The sequence below is a fragment of the Lathamus discolor genome, chromosome 8, assembly GCF_037157495.1.
Source record: "Lathamus discolor isolate bLatDis1 chromosome 8, bLatDis1.hap1, whole genome shotgun sequence".
Taxonomy (NCBI): Eukaryota; Metazoa; Chordata; class Aves; order Psittaciformes; family Psittacidae; genus Lathamus; species Lathamus discolor.
This window is the reverse complement of record NC_088891.1, coordinates 11,926,037-11,940,154: the sequence shown is the minus strand read 5'-3', so window position 1 is coordinate 11,940,154 and position 14,118 is coordinate 11,926,037. Positions and strand designations below refer to the sequence as shown.

General features: G+C 39.7%; 1 protein-coding gene across 3 annotated transcripts in view; it reads left to right on the top strand.

Moving 5' to 3' along the window:
• SLC12A1 (solute carrier family 12 member 1) overlaps positions 1-14,118 on the top strand; it is a 49,995-nt gene that overhangs the window by 29,242 nt on the left and 6,635 nt on the right. For all 3 annotated transcript variants that reach the window (XM_065688917.1, XM_065688916.1, XM_065688919.1), the window contains exons 16-24: positions 1,285-1,384; positions 1,471-1,582; positions 3,044-3,184; positions 5,504-5,610; positions 6,468-6,550; positions 8,975-9,118; positions 11,081-11,212; positions 11,438-11,549; positions 13,970-14,056. In XM_065688917.1, coding sequence (XP_065544989.1) covers positions 1,285-1,384; positions 1,471-1,582; positions 3,044-3,184; positions 5,504-5,610; positions 6,468-6,550; positions 8,975-9,118; positions 11,081-11,212; positions 11,438-11,549; positions 13,970-14,056 — 1,018 coding nt within the window. The remainder of the gene's footprint in view (positions 1-1,284; positions 1,385-1,470; positions 1,583-3,043; positions 3,185-5,503; positions 5,611-6,467; positions 6,551-8,974; positions 9,119-11,080; positions 11,213-11,437; positions 11,550-13,969; positions 14,057-14,118) is intronic.

Below are 14,118 nucleotides of genomic sequence, written 5' to 3'. Positions count from 1 at the left end.
ACACACCTGAATTTTGCGGTGTTCTTAGCTGACTTATCTGGGGCCCTCACTCAAAATGTAAACCTGCTGCCCATTCTACAACAAAAATGCAAGCTGAACTGATCATCCTCCAGCACCTCCTTACAATTCCCCAGTAAATCAAGAACGATGGGCACACTTTACTATCGGAAAAAACTGTTTAGTAGCTCAGCAGATCACAGGAGCTGTCCTCAGAAATCCGTGTGCCAGTACAACACTAGTACAAGATTAGACAAGAGTGGTTATCCATCTAGGACAAAACTAACCCAGGTCCAGATTTCAGTGCTAACCATCTGAATTACTTCTACAGTAGAAACAATAATAATACAAATAAAAGAGGTAAGTTTTCCAGCAAAAGATATGCTTTCATTGCACCTAGCTTGGGACAGCAACACCTGGTCTGAGCTTGTGTTATTCTTTACTGTGTATATTGCTGCACTATCTGTGCTCTCATACCAAATGGGATGGTCTATTGTTCTCTTGCTGTAAATATCATCAGCAGTACAAGAACGCACCTGTGACAAGACAGTTGTCAAAAGTATTTGAGGATATCTACCCTTTCCTACTATGTTACCAGTGTCCTTGCTGCAAAGTAGCAGCTTAAAGCCTGGTTAAATTCACTAAAGACACTGTACGAAAGCTATCTATTTCCTGCTCTATTAGACAGTGACTTTTGCTCAGCACTTAGATAAGATGACCTATACACAAACCTTCACTTGCACTAAGTATTAGCTTTGTATCTTAGCATAATGGGACTTGAGCTGCATTCACATAGATCTCAAAGCATGGAAAGCTGTTTCTTATCTGTCTCCATCCACCAAACAACTGCACAGTAATGAGAAAATACGTGTATGTCAAAATGGGTTTTCAATAACTATTTTAGACCTTAATAGAACAGAGCTAATTTGACCTAGCAGTGTTCATCCTACTGGTCTAATCTGACCTCCCTGAAATCCCACAGAAAATACATGACTTTATACAGGGCGAACAATACAAAGTTAATGGAACAGAGAAGAAAACAGTTTCTAAGCAGAGGAAGAACATTCCCTCCAATTTTACATAAAGCATGAAATTATTTATTTGCATGTTTGTTTTTGCATCACACAAGCAAAGCCTATTCTATTATGAAGCACAAAATGATAGTTCTGTATCTATGAAGCATGAGAGAACATACCCTGCTTTGGCTCACACGTAACATGATTGCTGATCTTTGTACAGGGAAAAAGCCCATGGTTTAATATGTATTCTTTATCTTTCTATATGCAGATGTAAATTGGGGCTCTTCTACACAGGCTCTTTACTATGTTAATGCCTTAGACAGCGCTCTGGCATTAACTACGGTGGAAGATCACGTGAAAAACTTCAGGTAAGATTTCCAGTGAACAGTAGAATGGCTTATTCTGAATGAGTACATCACCTAAGTAAATACTACCTCTTTTTTCCTCCTAACAGACCCCAGTGCATAGCACTAACAGGAGCTCCTATGATCAGGCCTGCTCTGCTAGACATCACACATACTTTCACAAAGAACAATGGGCTATGCATCTGCTGTGAAGTGTACACGGTAAGGTCAACTCATATAAAACTGAAAATCCAGCACCAGTGGGTGCTGCAGATCTCCATTACACACTCCACTCTCACTTGGCACACAATGTTCTCACTGGTGCTGATGGGCAGCAGCGCAGACCAAGAAAGAGATTTGCATTAAGAATTAATTTTGTTGTAAGTCTTGACAAGAAAGCCATCGGCTGGCAAACGCCTCATTGAGATGTATTTCAGAGTTCATAGTAGATGGACCAAAACTGGTTTGAAAAAAAAAAATAAAGCATTATAAGGAAAGATTGGTTTGGGTTTTTTAAACGGACACAGCAAGGCTTTAAAAACCCAACCCAAAAAAAACAACTACAAACCCCCCCCCCCCAAAAAAAAACCAGAAAAACCCCAAACACAAAAACAACTTAAAGGATTAAAGTGCAAGAGTCCAGTTACCCAAGCTTTTATTTTCAGCTTTGTCACCGATTTGCAGCATTGGGGTTTGGAAAGTATAGGATCATAGAATAGTTTGGGCTGGAAGGGACTTTAAAGCTCATCCAGTTCCAACCCCCTGCCACAGACAGGGACACCTTCCTCTAGACCAGGTTGCTCCAAGCCCCGTCCAGCCTGGCCTTGAACACTGCCAGGGATGGGGCAGCCACAGCTTCTCTGGGCACCCTGTGCCAATGTCTCGCTATCCTCACAGTAGAGGATAAGCTAATCTAAATCTCCCTCTTCTAGTTTAAAGCCATCGCCCCTTGTCCTATCCTTACATGCCCTTGTAAAAAGTCCCTCTCCAGATTTCCTGTAGCCATGGTTAAGGTATTGAAAGGCCACAATAAGTCTCCCTGGAGCCTTTTCTTCTCCCGACTGCACAACCCCAGCTCTCTCAGACTGTGTTCATAGGAGAGGTGCTCTAGCCCCCTGATCATATTCATAGCCCTTCTCTGGACTCACTCCAACAGGTCTACATCCTTACCCTGGAGGCCCCAGAGCTGAATGCATTGGATTTTTGTCTCATTAAATTATCAGATGACCACTGAAAGAACCTGGTGACAAAGGCATTTGCATGTTTAATTGTATGGCAACAACCCTTTTCTCTTACTATTAGCAGAAAGGAGTATAACCATATATATTTAGATCTGCTGAGACTTGTTTACATAGTCAAGTCAGGGAAGGACCTTATTCACACCAGGATGCTTCATTGTACCTTAGATATTTTTCTAAGATGTTACAATCCATAGTAGTCCTTCTTTCTGTCAAAATCACTATATTTAAGTAGCATTAGCAGCCTCAGCCCTCTTGAACAGAATGTGAATTATGGTAGCTGAACAGTTCTTTTCAAAGGGCTGAATCTCTGCGGACCCTTTTTGGAAATGTGTTTTTCTGACTCTCTTCATTTGCTCCCATAGCAGACTAGGTAACTCCTTCAAAATCATTGTGTGATGTATAATACAAAGCCTTCTTAATCGTATTTTATTGTATCATGCAGGGACCACGCAAGCTGTGTGTTAAGGAGATGAACAGTGGCATGGCAAAAAAGCAGGCTTGGCTCACAAAGAACAAAAGAAAAGCCTTTTATACAGCAGTGGCAGCTGACAGCTTCAGAGATGGAGTCAAAAGTCTACTTCAAGTAAGCTTTTTGTTTACAGAACACACAGATGAGTGTTACATCAAAGCATCCCTTCATGTAAAGCATTACTGTTTACTTGTTAAGAAGCCCTGCGTGTATGTGAATAATGCTATAAACAGAAAGGGCATTCTGGGGTACATGTATATTATACTACAGGTTATCTCATAAAGATGTCTCATTCTAGGCTATGGAAGTATGAGACAAGGTAGAATGATTCTCTCCTAAATGAACAAAACATTATTATAAAAAAAAAAAAAGAAAAAAAAAAAGGAGAGAGAGGCAGCTACAGGGCAACATTGAAATGTCTTTGCAGCCAACACTTGATACACTTCAAATCAAGTCGATTGTTTGGTATTATGCAGCATATAAAATGTCTGAGAATATTTTTGCATTAATTGAAGACTGAAAATATGTAATATACATTTTCTGCAAACAGAGAAAAGGCCATCTAAATAAAAGACTCTGCAATATTTTTCTATTACTCTGAGAACACAGCAGATCATTTCCAACAGTCCATTTAAAATGGCCCTAATGAAGGCACAGAGGCGCTGTTTTCATATTTCCTATCTCCCTCTCTCACATATATGAATATTTAAATATACAGGTACTGAGGCAAAATGTAGAGAAAATTCCCATCCTTTGCACAAAATACACTGCTGAAAAGACATCAGTGCAAACTGAGACAGTAGGGAATTGACTAAAATACTCTGGGCAACAGTCACCCACTGGTAGCCTACCAGGGTTCTTTGTACACTTGCTGAATGAACAGTACAATTGAGCAAGATGCAATATCATTAATAAAGATCCCTTTGTTCTATCAAAGCCTCACAAGGACACTTCATCTTGGGTTTATACATTCTCTCAGTAGGAGATCCTTCTGATGTTTTTGAGAACTGTTACAGTCTGATGATCTCTTCCTTTCCATTAGTACTTGAACACTATTGCCGAAGTGAACTACTGGACCACAGATAATTCCCTTCCAGCAAACAGAGGAAAGCCACATCATAATTATTGTAACTTAACGACATCTGCACTGCTCTGCCAACCAATTATTCATTTCAACGTAAATAGTGCAGATATATCAGTGCTACTCAAAAAAAACACCCAAAACCAACAAGGTTCCAACAGTTTTTACCTATTTTCTTTTTGCTAGTAGTAAAAATTGGCAAGTATAACAACTTGACAAGCTGGTGTATTTGTGACTCTCCTCCTGAAGGTTCCCAATATGTTGAGTATTTAGATTTTTGTAAAAATTAGGTTAGCTGAATCTAGATCTGACAACCCTTACTTGTTCAGGTTTAAGCATCCAGGCCCAGTTTTTGAGGTAATCTAATGTCTTGACAAACCATTTGTTCTTCCTGATTATAAACTTAACCTGTAAAGCATGCTCAGCTAATTTTGAATAATCTTTTGGAAAGAATACAGCAAACAGAACAGCAACACTTCCTAAGTTCAAGGCAAAAAAAACCCAACATTATATGTTTAAAAGGATATGCCTTCTCTGCATATACAGAATCATAGAATAGTTAGGGTTGGAAAGGACCTCAAGATCATCTAGTTCCAACCCCCCTGCCATGGGCAGGGACACCTCACACTAAACCATCCCACACAAGGCTTCATCCAACCTGGCTTTGAACACTGCCAGGGATGGAGCACTCACAACCCCCCTGGGCAGCCCATTCCAGTGCCTCACCACCCTAACAGGAAAGAGTTTCCTCCTTATATCCAATCTAAACTTCCCCTGTTTAAGTTTTAACCCGTTACCCCTTGTCCTGTCACTACAGTCCCTGACGAAGAGACCCTCCCCAGCATCCCTATAGGCCCCCTTCAGGTACTGGAAGGCTGCTATGAGGTCTCCACGCAGCCTTCTCTTCTCCAGGCTGAACAGCCCCAACTTCCTCAGCCTATCTTCATACATGAAGTGTTTTAAGGGATTTCAGACCCAGTTCATCTATTGAGTATTCCAAATCTGATAAGAGCTTTATGCTATTACGTTAGAATGAGCATACAAACAGTGCTTGAACTCTCTCTTGATTCCAAGTTATCGAACCATTTTAATGAGAGTATGTCAGAAGAAATGCAAATGAATGCTAATTTAGCAAAACTACATTTCTGTCATCTAAAATCATTTATAGTTGGAATGATTTAGAGCTAATCTTTCTGCTTTGTGCATGGGTATGAGCATGAAGGACATTCATGAAATGCAATCTCATTGTAAGTGTCTCCAGAACATTGCTTCAGTTATCTTTTGCCATTACTTTTCATTTACAGTAAATGCATGTGTGTATACCTTCTCAAGCAGTGTTTTAATATTGCTAGGCCTCAGGATTGGGTAGAATGAAACCAAATACCTTGGTGATTGGATTTAAGAAGGACTGGAGAACTGCCACTGCTACGCAAGTTGAAAACTATGTGGGTGTTATACAGTAAGTCCCTTTTTTACTCCTCTTAGACTAGATTAATATAGCATTCACATACAGAATTTGATGTATAGAAACAATGTAAACAAATACCTACAAATCTGGATTCACATGTTAGCTCTGTAACAGAGGTTTCTGCCCATTAAAAAAGGCTTCTTGGCTTCACACACCTAGTGAGACCTGCTTAGCAAACACCTGGCCCTGTCAGAGATGGTGTGGTTTGACAATGCTACATAAAGAAGCTGCACTGCTGTCAGCAGTGCTTTTGCAGAACTGCATTTTCTCATTTTTAGTCAGCAGGAGCTCAGAGAAAAACAACCCATAATGTACATACATTCTCTCAGGGAATAAGAGAACATCGTGGAATTCTTCTTTTAAGCCTAGGAGACAGAAGAAGAGCCTTGCTTCAAATCTCACGTGTGCCTATGGCTCAGCAGGCTCTGTGGGATGGGATTTAGCTAGGAAACAGTCAGTTAGAAACAGGCTTCTCGTGGATTCTTCCTCAAAATTCAGCCGTAAAGCTGCATTGAGTGAAAGAATAACTAAACCCAGCCCAGCTTTGTTATGTCCTCTGAGAAAAGAGAAAAAAATTATCCAGTGGCAACCTAGATCCTAAAAAGCATTGTCAGAAAGACCCATTTCAGCAATAGCCTACCTGTTCCCATGCCCAATGATACCCTTCTTTTAAGTAAGGGAAGAAAGTTGATAGTACTTAAGCTTAGGCAGTTCCTTCCGCAATTTTACCTACAGTGGCCTAATACATGGCAATAACACCTCCCTGGGACTGATCTGCCCAAAGTAGCTTTCCTCGCTGACATGCATAATGCTAAAGAATATTTACTCTTCTTTTTCTTCCTTTTCAGTGATGCCTTTGATTTCGAGCTTGGAATTATTATTGTCAGAATTAGCCAAGGATTTGATATATCCCAGGTCCTCCAGGTTCAAGGTATGTCGTGACTCAGCAGCTGAACATCTACGCCGATTACATGCTTAGCATAAGAAGGAATCTGACCGAAACTCTGAGAGTCACTGCCTGGTTTCTGGAGTAGTTCCTACATCCGTAACTTCCACAGTTGCTGCTTCTGCAGTTTCAATCCTGCCCAAAATCCTTGCTGAACCACTGGCAGTGACAGAAGGTGGCCAAGCTTCACACAGTAAGGGGCTCTGCACAACAGAGAACTCAATTCCCAAAGCACTTCCAGCAAAGGCAGAGACTAATGCAGTAAAATCATGCTGTGCCACAGCAACCAGTCACTCTGGCATGTTTCCTTCCTGCTCCTGGCACATCTTCCTCCCTCTGCCTACCCAAGACCTCTGAGAATAGTGGGAACCAGGAAGCTGCACTTTTGGTACCACATCTGTGGAATGCTGAGACCCAGAAAATTCCGCACCATGCAAAAATTTGGAATCCACAGAAAACATCAGTTCTATTTTCACCTTTTTGTTCATCCTTCCTTAGGTTAGTGGTGCATATCTGAGGGGGAAAGGGAAAACCTCCCAGCACACCACAGCCAGTCAGGGAGACACGCCATCTGCGTGGACAAAGACAGCATGCAGGAAGCTGCACCCAAATGAAGGGCTTCCAAGAGTGACATGCAATGGTGGCCTTCGATTTTCTTTTTCAGGACACAGGGTTATTGTTACTGGTAACTGGTTCCTCAGGTACCCTGGGGAGAGCATGACTCCATAGGAAAAACCCATCAGAACAATTCTCTAGGTTTTCAGTACAATAATTTTCCCACTTCTCAGAAGTTTGGCCACTTGAGCAGACAGATACCGCCCAAACCTGCACATTATTCCTAGCATCCCTTGTCCTCCACAGCAGATAAATGTTTTGTATTATAAATGAAATAGATAAAATCTGCAGACCAGGAACACAGGCGAGCATAAAAAGACTGGCGACTCTTTGCTGCCGCCTGCTGCAAACCTGCCTCCAGTTTACCCCGTTTCCCAGAGACACAGACCACGCTCATACCTGCTGGGGAGAACAGGCAGAAAGGATGTAAGTGCCTTTGCTAATTATAAGCAAACTAACTCACCGTTAAAGAGGGCAGATTCCAGGATAAGGCAACTCTCAAAAGTAAATCACCTCTTAGAATTAAAAGGCGCCAGAGACTTCTTTAAGAACACTCACCTAGCAGACTGGCAGCTTGCTGTGTGTGCAGAGCTATGGGGCAAAACTACAGGGACTTACGGAAAAAAATCCAAACTAACCATGTTTTTTTTTTCTCCTCCTTGTTGATACCTGAAAGAGATCTGCCTGTCTCTTTGCTTGATTTGAGAAACTGACTTCTCAGAATACCAACTTTGCAAATTAACAAATGTTCTCCAAGCATTAAGACAAAATGAATTAGAAAGAATTAGGATTATGGGGGGTGGGACAGTATTCTATTATACTTGTTAGAGTATTCTGTTTAATAGAGAAACTGAAATTTTAGTTTTGAGTAACCATCACCATGTCTAATAATCAGAAGCACATGGCTGTCATGGATGCTAAAGTAAAAGAAATTAGATTGCCAACAGAGCTAACAGTGCCTAGTTTAGCAAGGGCTTAGTTTCTTTAAAACACAGTGTCTCAAATGAACTAACCTCACTCTTAGTTCATGCATTACTCAAATGCAAGCTTTCCTTATGAAAAAAAAGCTTACTGCAGGCAAATGCCTGGATCATATTAATTAATGTCTCACATGCATATATTCCACTGTAACACATGATACCTTTTGCTCAACAGAAGTCTAATGTTGCTAAGATTAAACCGTTCTTTTATGTTACTGAATTTACAGAATTAGTCAGCTAAATCTTACATCTTTGCAGCAAATGACAAAAAAAGAAAAAAAAAAACACACCAAAAACCCCAACCCTAAAACATTAGAAACATTTCAATACAGAAACTGATTGTATCTTCAGAATCCTTACATATTTCCAAGTATCAAAGTTCAATAGAAGTCAATACCTCAGCTTTCTCACTTTAGAAAAACAGCTTTCCTCCTGTGTTTTCAAGTTCTTGGGGAAAGAAACCAACCAACCAAATCCACAAACATGACTCAATAAATAGCATCTGCCGTAACGAAAAATAGAGTAATATTGAACTTGATTTGGAAGAGGAAATCTGAGAGCAGCTGAATAGCACTTCAGTACACAACACTGCTATAGGTGGGGGCACCCTAAGTAAGAGCTTCCAGAAATGAATTCAGCTTCCTCCTCCCTATTGCTCTGCAAGGAAAAATCATTTTAAAATAGCTTTTCCTCCCAGCAGCTTTACATTATGTACAAAGTACCACAACAATTACATCACCACCACTATTTCAGTGATTTAATTTAAAACAGAAAATTATTTGTTACCCGTTCCCTTACTTTTCCCAATATACAGAGGAGTTAGAGAAGCTGGAGCAGGAGAGACTGGCACTGGAAGCTACCATTAAAGAAAATGATTTTGAAGAAGGAAAAAGTGGCATCTGTGGATTCTTCAGGAAAGCCAGGACACTCAATATCTCAAAACATGAAACAAAAAAGGGTAAGTTCCAAACTGACAACGTCTTCCTGACCCTTCAGTGCATCAGATTGTCACCAATATGCAAATGGGACTTTGACTCCCAAGGCAAAAACTCCTGAGCAACTTATAAGCCCAAGGAACAGGACCTACTCTGTGCAAACCTGACTTGGCGGCCACAACAATGCAACGCAGAACAGAGTGAGAGTCCTCTGCTGGTGGGACATGGTACCTCATGCAAGACAACTATATTTTCACCCTCATTTGCTAGATGAGCTTCTCAGCTCAACTTATGTTAAACTCCATTTGTCAAAAATTGCACAGGGTTATTAAATTAAAGCGTTAATTAAAGTTTGAGGAATACAGAACAAGTTGGGGTTTGTTTTGTTGGGTTTTTTTAATAGCAAGTTTTCAGTTTTTAAACAGAAGCCTTTTTTCCTCCCTTTTTAAAGGAAACAGGAACATATGCGCAATATTCAGGGAACAAGCAATCTCACTTTCCCCAACATACACACACACAAACCCAGTACCCAGATGAAAAACAGGTTAAAATAGCACTACTTTTCTATATCCTAAGCATAATTTCCTAAAAACGCACAAATGAAAGTGGCAAAAGGACTGAAAGCACATATACAACATGCTGAGAAATAGCTAATTAACACATAAATGTATAGGCAATGAAATCAAAACTACATTTCAGATATAGTGAAATGATACAGAAATACAGCCAAAATTAAAGGTCTCATTTCACAGCTTCTGGGCTGCAATGATAATGACCCACCTGAAGCCACGCCTGCATGCAGGCAAGTGTTTTCAGAATTTTCACCTGCAGAGACTATTACATCTGGCTGTGCATGCAGCTCCCATGGGTATCAAGAAGATCTACAGACTGAAAACATAAAATGTCATTATTCTTTACTTGGCAGACTCCAGTTCATTTTGCAGGCTTCAGTAGAATATATTTTTATAACAATACCACAAGAATGTGCACCCCTGTTTCAACTACCCTTTTCAATTTAGTTCAGAAAGGCATAAAGGAAACACATATCACACACTTTGGCTCTATATATGAGATAGATGATATTAATAAATATCTCTGCCTCTCCATTTTACTTATACATTCATCTTACCCAGAGTTGTTGTATCTTCTAGCCCAGATGCTAGAATTGTAGAGGAAAACCAGTAGCTGCTTTAGAACTATCCTGTCCACACTCTAGAAATACAGGAAACCCAAACAAAGTATTTTCAGAACCTAGCACATCAGAGTAAAACCTCTAAGGAAGCCTGTCTGCTCCATTTAAAATACTGCTCTAACACAGCCTCTTTGAAATCATTGAAAGAGAAGCAGTAATAAAGCCGCAGTCTTCAAAAGATGGAATGAGAGAAGATATTATTAGCACATAGGCAAGACTGTACCTTTTAAAGCCCACCAAGCAAACAGCAAGAATCAAAGTTTATTTTCAATTAACAACAATCCTCTCAAGCACAAGGAAGTTGCCATACATACTTCTGTTTTCTGCCTTTCAGTCTTAGCTTCACCTGTGCTCTTGCTGTACCTCGTTAGCTCTCTTTCTCCACCATTATTGTGCATTTCAGGGAGCTCTGTATTTTACAAGACAGCTGAGCTTGTAAGTGATGCAAAACGATGCCATTTCCTTCTAAAATCTCTCAGATGTTTCCCAATTGTTTTTCAAGGCCCCTGTGAACTTTGGGTTAACTACAAAGACCCAGAAAACAAATAATCAGGTAACCCTTCTCAAGATGCTACAGTCTAGCAAGAATGTGTTACACGAGCTTTGGTTTCTGTGTGTGTTGGTGCATTAGAAGTCCACAAGCATTTACACTGTAATTTTTTTTCGGATTTAAAGTATAGAAATTCCCAGAAACAGTTCATTTTCCTAAAGCTTTCTCTCCACTTGGCTCCCTAAAGCTACTTGTTGCCTCACTTGTCGGGAATCCTCTCATGTATTTTCCTTCTCATTACAGACAGCACCATTAACACAATGCAGTCAATGCATGTGGGTGAATTCAATCAGAAGCTGCTAGAAGCCAGCACTCAATTTAAAAAGAAGCAAGGGAAAGGTTCAATTGACATTTGGTGGCTGTTCGACGATGGAGGTAAGGAACTGGAGTAAGAACTGCAGGAAGAGATATTTTTGTTACCAAATACAAAAACAGACTTGGCAACTTGCACAAAAATGTTTTAAGATTACACAGTCAATTTTCTGTCTGCCTTAAATGTTTTATGAATAACCTATGCCCAACACTGCCAAAGTGAAGGAAGGAATTTTTATCATACAATGCACTAATACGATTTTCCTGCAATTTCCTGTGTTCTTCCAGGTCTAACAATCCTAATTCCTTACATTCTAACTATCAGGAAGAAGTGGAGAAATTGCAAACTAAGGATCTTCACTGGAGGAAAAGTCAATAGGATTGAAGAAGAAAAACTAGTGTAAATATAACTATATTTTACCATTTAGAGAGTTTGATTTGATGATGAACATAATGCATATACAGCAGGAAGCTGGGAATTTCTCAGCACAACTGGTTTGTTGTGCTGTGCACAGCATGAAAAAAAATTATGTACTTGATAGAAAGGTGCTGAGCTTATGGCACAGCCCTCAAGGCTCAGTGTAAATGGTAATTACCAAAGGAAACTCACATCCAGCAATTTTTCCCATTAATAGCTCATATTCCCTTCTCTAGAGCAGTGGTCTGCACTCTATAATGAGAATATAATTAGTTTTATGGGATTTACATGAGATTGTCCAGTTAATAATAAGTGAAATTGCACATGAAGTTTCTCATATGCAAATACCATAGACAGATAGCTCACATAAATGTGATTAACCATGGTAAAATGTAAAGAAGTTAAAGAGCAAGTTAATGAACTTTAAGACCAAGTTGATTTGACTTAGCTTTTTAAAGAAAGCCTAGATTTCATCATCATCATTCATATCCAAGCAAATGAAAGGTACTAATATAAACTTATTTTCACCATCGCTGTATGATGACCTTTCCTTCCAAAGCACTTTGCACACTAGAGATACAGCCACTTCACCACTGGTGGAAGCAGCCCAGTTTGGGATGGAAGTCAGTGACTGCTTAATGAAGAGCAACAGCACCATGTACTGAGTTAAAAACCAACATATCCGAACAAAATTCCAGTGGAAAACAAGAGTGATGGGTGCAAGGACAGGAGTTAGAATTTAGCCAGGATCACTACAACTATGACGCAGTTATCTCAAAGGCAGCTGCCACAGGGATGCTCCCTTAAGCTTTTGCTTTCACTTAAAGCAAACTTTACTCCACTGTTGTTCTGACAGTTGGAAGGATTACCCTAAAGTTAACATATTTCTGTAGAAGAGATTCACAAGTGTTTGTACAGGCTATTCTTATCAGTGGGTAAAAAAAGCTTTGCAGCTGCTCAAGCACCTGCAGGGAAGCGTTCTCAGCTCCCTGCCCACAGCCTGCCCACACTCGACTGTTCAGGACTAAACTGGTTCATAGATCTAGGAACTCAAGTCACCAGAGTTCGAGAGACATTAGGAGGTTTTGACATCCACTGGGATTTGTCAAAACATGACAGATCTTCACAGAGGCAGTTCTGGCACCTGTATACACTGCTTGTCCTACATAAGCCAGAGTGAACAGCAGTCAGTACAACTGACAAAAACCCTGTTTGTCTCCAAAAACACGAAAGTGTATGCATTTCTACCTAAATACTAGCTTTCCTCAACACCATATGCTACCCACCACACACAGAAGCCTTCAAAGAGACAAATCTGGAGGCCAGGTGACTATTCCATTCCATAGGTACATTTGACACAATGACATCCAACTACAGTTTCATCCATTGTATTTCCAATTCAGAAATAGTGGGGTGAGTGTGGGGAGCAGTGAGGTCTAAATTAAATTTATCTGGACTCTTGCTAACATGAAATTCCCCAAATATTAAAACCTTTCCATAGAAGCTAAGACTGTTCTTTTTGATGTTCAAAACAAGGATTGCCCCAAGGGACACCAAAATTTGTATAAGCAGTATATTGTTCTTCTATAAAAAAAACAAGTAAACTCTCAGGTCATAGAAGCTTATCAACGTTTGCTCCTAGGAACTTTCTGACCTTTTCAAATTCCAAAGCTTACATACAAAAGCAAACAAATAAACCAAACAAGAAAAGCCTCCCCCCCCTCAAAGAAAGGAGAGGAGGGAATACAAGTTCCCTACTGTGCTTCAACCAAAGGCAAAACTGACATAACTAAACCTCTCTACCCTGAGCACAAACACATACAAAGCTATAAACTATTCCTCCTACCAACTGGGGCACAAAAGCAAACTATTTAGTTTGATGACAATACGTAAAGACAACATATGAATAGATCAATACAAATTCATAAATGAAAAAGATTTGTTGAGTATTGCACATCAACCTTCCAGACCCAATTTTCACCAACACATACCAGTGCTGTACATACTCCATGCATAGAATTCTGATAAGAGAACAGAAGCCCTCTGCAAGTGTTGGAGAATTCTGTCCTCCCACATTTTGAGTATTTTTCCTTTATAATTCAAAGCTTTGCAAACACTTGAAGCACCATTTTTTCCCAAAATGTAAACACCATTCCCTCTATTAATTTTTTTGTGATTTTCATCGATTGCCAGTTAAATGAATTATACTACAGCAATCACATCAATCCAGCTCTGTAACTGGAAACTGAAACACTAAGGCATTTAAAATAATTTGTCATATAGTTACAGATAATGAGACAAATGCATTTGATATCTTAACTCATTTATGACTGCTCTTTGATGCAAAACACTCAAATACAGTTTTCTCTTTTGAGATAAAATGTTCTCTCTTTTGTTTTTAGGATGGCTTCACTTCTAAGCAAATTCAGAATAAAATTTGCTGATATTAATATCATTTGTGATATCAATATAAAGCCAGGCAAAGAGAGGTAAGAAACATTACCCAAACCCATTACTTAGCAGCTGGCCTTTATCAGAAGCTTGTTTCTTT